The 1,380-nt window shown below is 38.7% G+C and overlaps 1 protein-coding gene across 1 annotated transcript in view; it reads left to right on the forward strand.

The window, feature by feature from the left end:
- LOC110030258 (probable serine/threonine-protein kinase At1g54610) overlaps nucleotides 1-1,380 on the forward strand; it is a 54,409-nt gene that overhangs the window by 44,443 nt on the left and 8,586 nt on the right. The window contains 2 exon segments of the mRNA XM_020732884.1: nucleotides 1,310-1,376; nucleotides 1,379-1,380. The exon segment at nucleotides 1,379-1,380 is cut by the window's right edge and continues 61 nt beyond it. Coding sequence (XP_020588543.1) covers nucleotides 1,310-1,376; nucleotides 1,379-1,380 — 69 coding nt within the window.

Genomic DNA, 1,380 nt, shown 5'->3' on the forward strand with positions numbered 1-1,380 from the left:
ACTCTTTCCAAACATCTGGACGTGGCACAATCTCCTCCATATGATGCCGCTCAAAGTTGCGACGTTTCCCCTGATGTTGCATGAATCCTATTAAATGATTGTGCTAGCGTCCACTCCCCAAATCATTGCTCGATTCCTCAGCGGGCAAAGGCTGGTTTATTTGAAACTCTATGATCTTCCTCATCAATTCTTCTTGTGTTTTGAACCTCACCTCCGTGGATGAGAGCCATCCCTCCATGGACGATAAACGCTTCTCTATTTTCGATTTGATTTGGCTCACTTCTCTTTCTAATTTCTCCTTGAAATTATATATTCTCTTGATCTTCATCATGCACGCTGAAATCCCTTCATTGCCTTTCTAAGTAGCCCGATTCACGAATGTATCAGGTCATAAGCGGAGATCCTGTCCTTGGCTTCCTTGATCGCTAGAATTGTTGAACTTTTGTAATTAATCCTGCTGTTGGCTTTCTAGCTAGCTTGTATCGGTCTACATCACAAGGTTTGTTCGTCGTGATCTTGTCTATTAGCGACTGTATTGCGAATCACAAGCCCTTCTTTATGCCACAATCCTGTAGTTGCTTCCCAGTTGAATCGTGACTGATTGACATGTTTTCTTTATGAAGCGGCGTGATTGCGATAATCGGTCACGAAGGCACACCGGAAGCATGTGCACCGAGATCTCATCTTTGATTCCAAGAATCGAATGCTCGGATACCAATTTGATATCATAGTCAAAATCGGCAAACAAATTGCAAGAAATATTTGGGAGGGCTAATTTTGATTAATCTCGTACAAATAAACACGATACAATAGATGATCTTCATTTTGAGAGGTAGATTGATTCTCCACAATCTCTGGACCTAATACCTACAATTTGAGAGGTAGGCGATCTCTCACAAACTCTAATTTTAAGACTTATTACAATAATCTCATAGATTTATCTGGCCCTAAGCATCGTATGCTCTTTTTATACCCCGCAATAATGACTAATAGAAGGACTAAATTGTCCATAGATGCTGGTCTAACAATTTCATATATCTATGAACTTATAGAAAAATATAATTTCTTATACTTTCGATAATTATCGTATTTTATGACTCCAAACATAATATTGGCTTCTATGCATGTTTTTGATATGTATGCAAACTCTCTTGGTTTCCCATGTATATTATTTCTCTCATGGAATTTTTTCATAGATTTGTCCCGTATTTTGGATTGTGTAACAAGGATCTTATATTATATATATTAGGAGCAAAGATATGTTGCCGTAGTTGTTACTGCTAACATTTGTATGATTTGGTATTGATAGGCAAGGTTCCGCTGCTGGTAAGGTGCAACGGCTGGACCTAGAAAAAAGAGGTCTAAGAGAATCAAGAGCGG

This window comes from Phalaenopsis equestris, unplaced genomic scaffold (assembly GCF_001263595.1).
Source record: "Phalaenopsis equestris unplaced genomic scaffold, ASM126359v1 Scaffold000690, whole genome shotgun sequence".
NCBI lineage: Eukaryota > Viridiplantae > Streptophyta > Magnoliopsida > Asparagales > Orchidaceae > Phalaenopsis > Phalaenopsis equestris.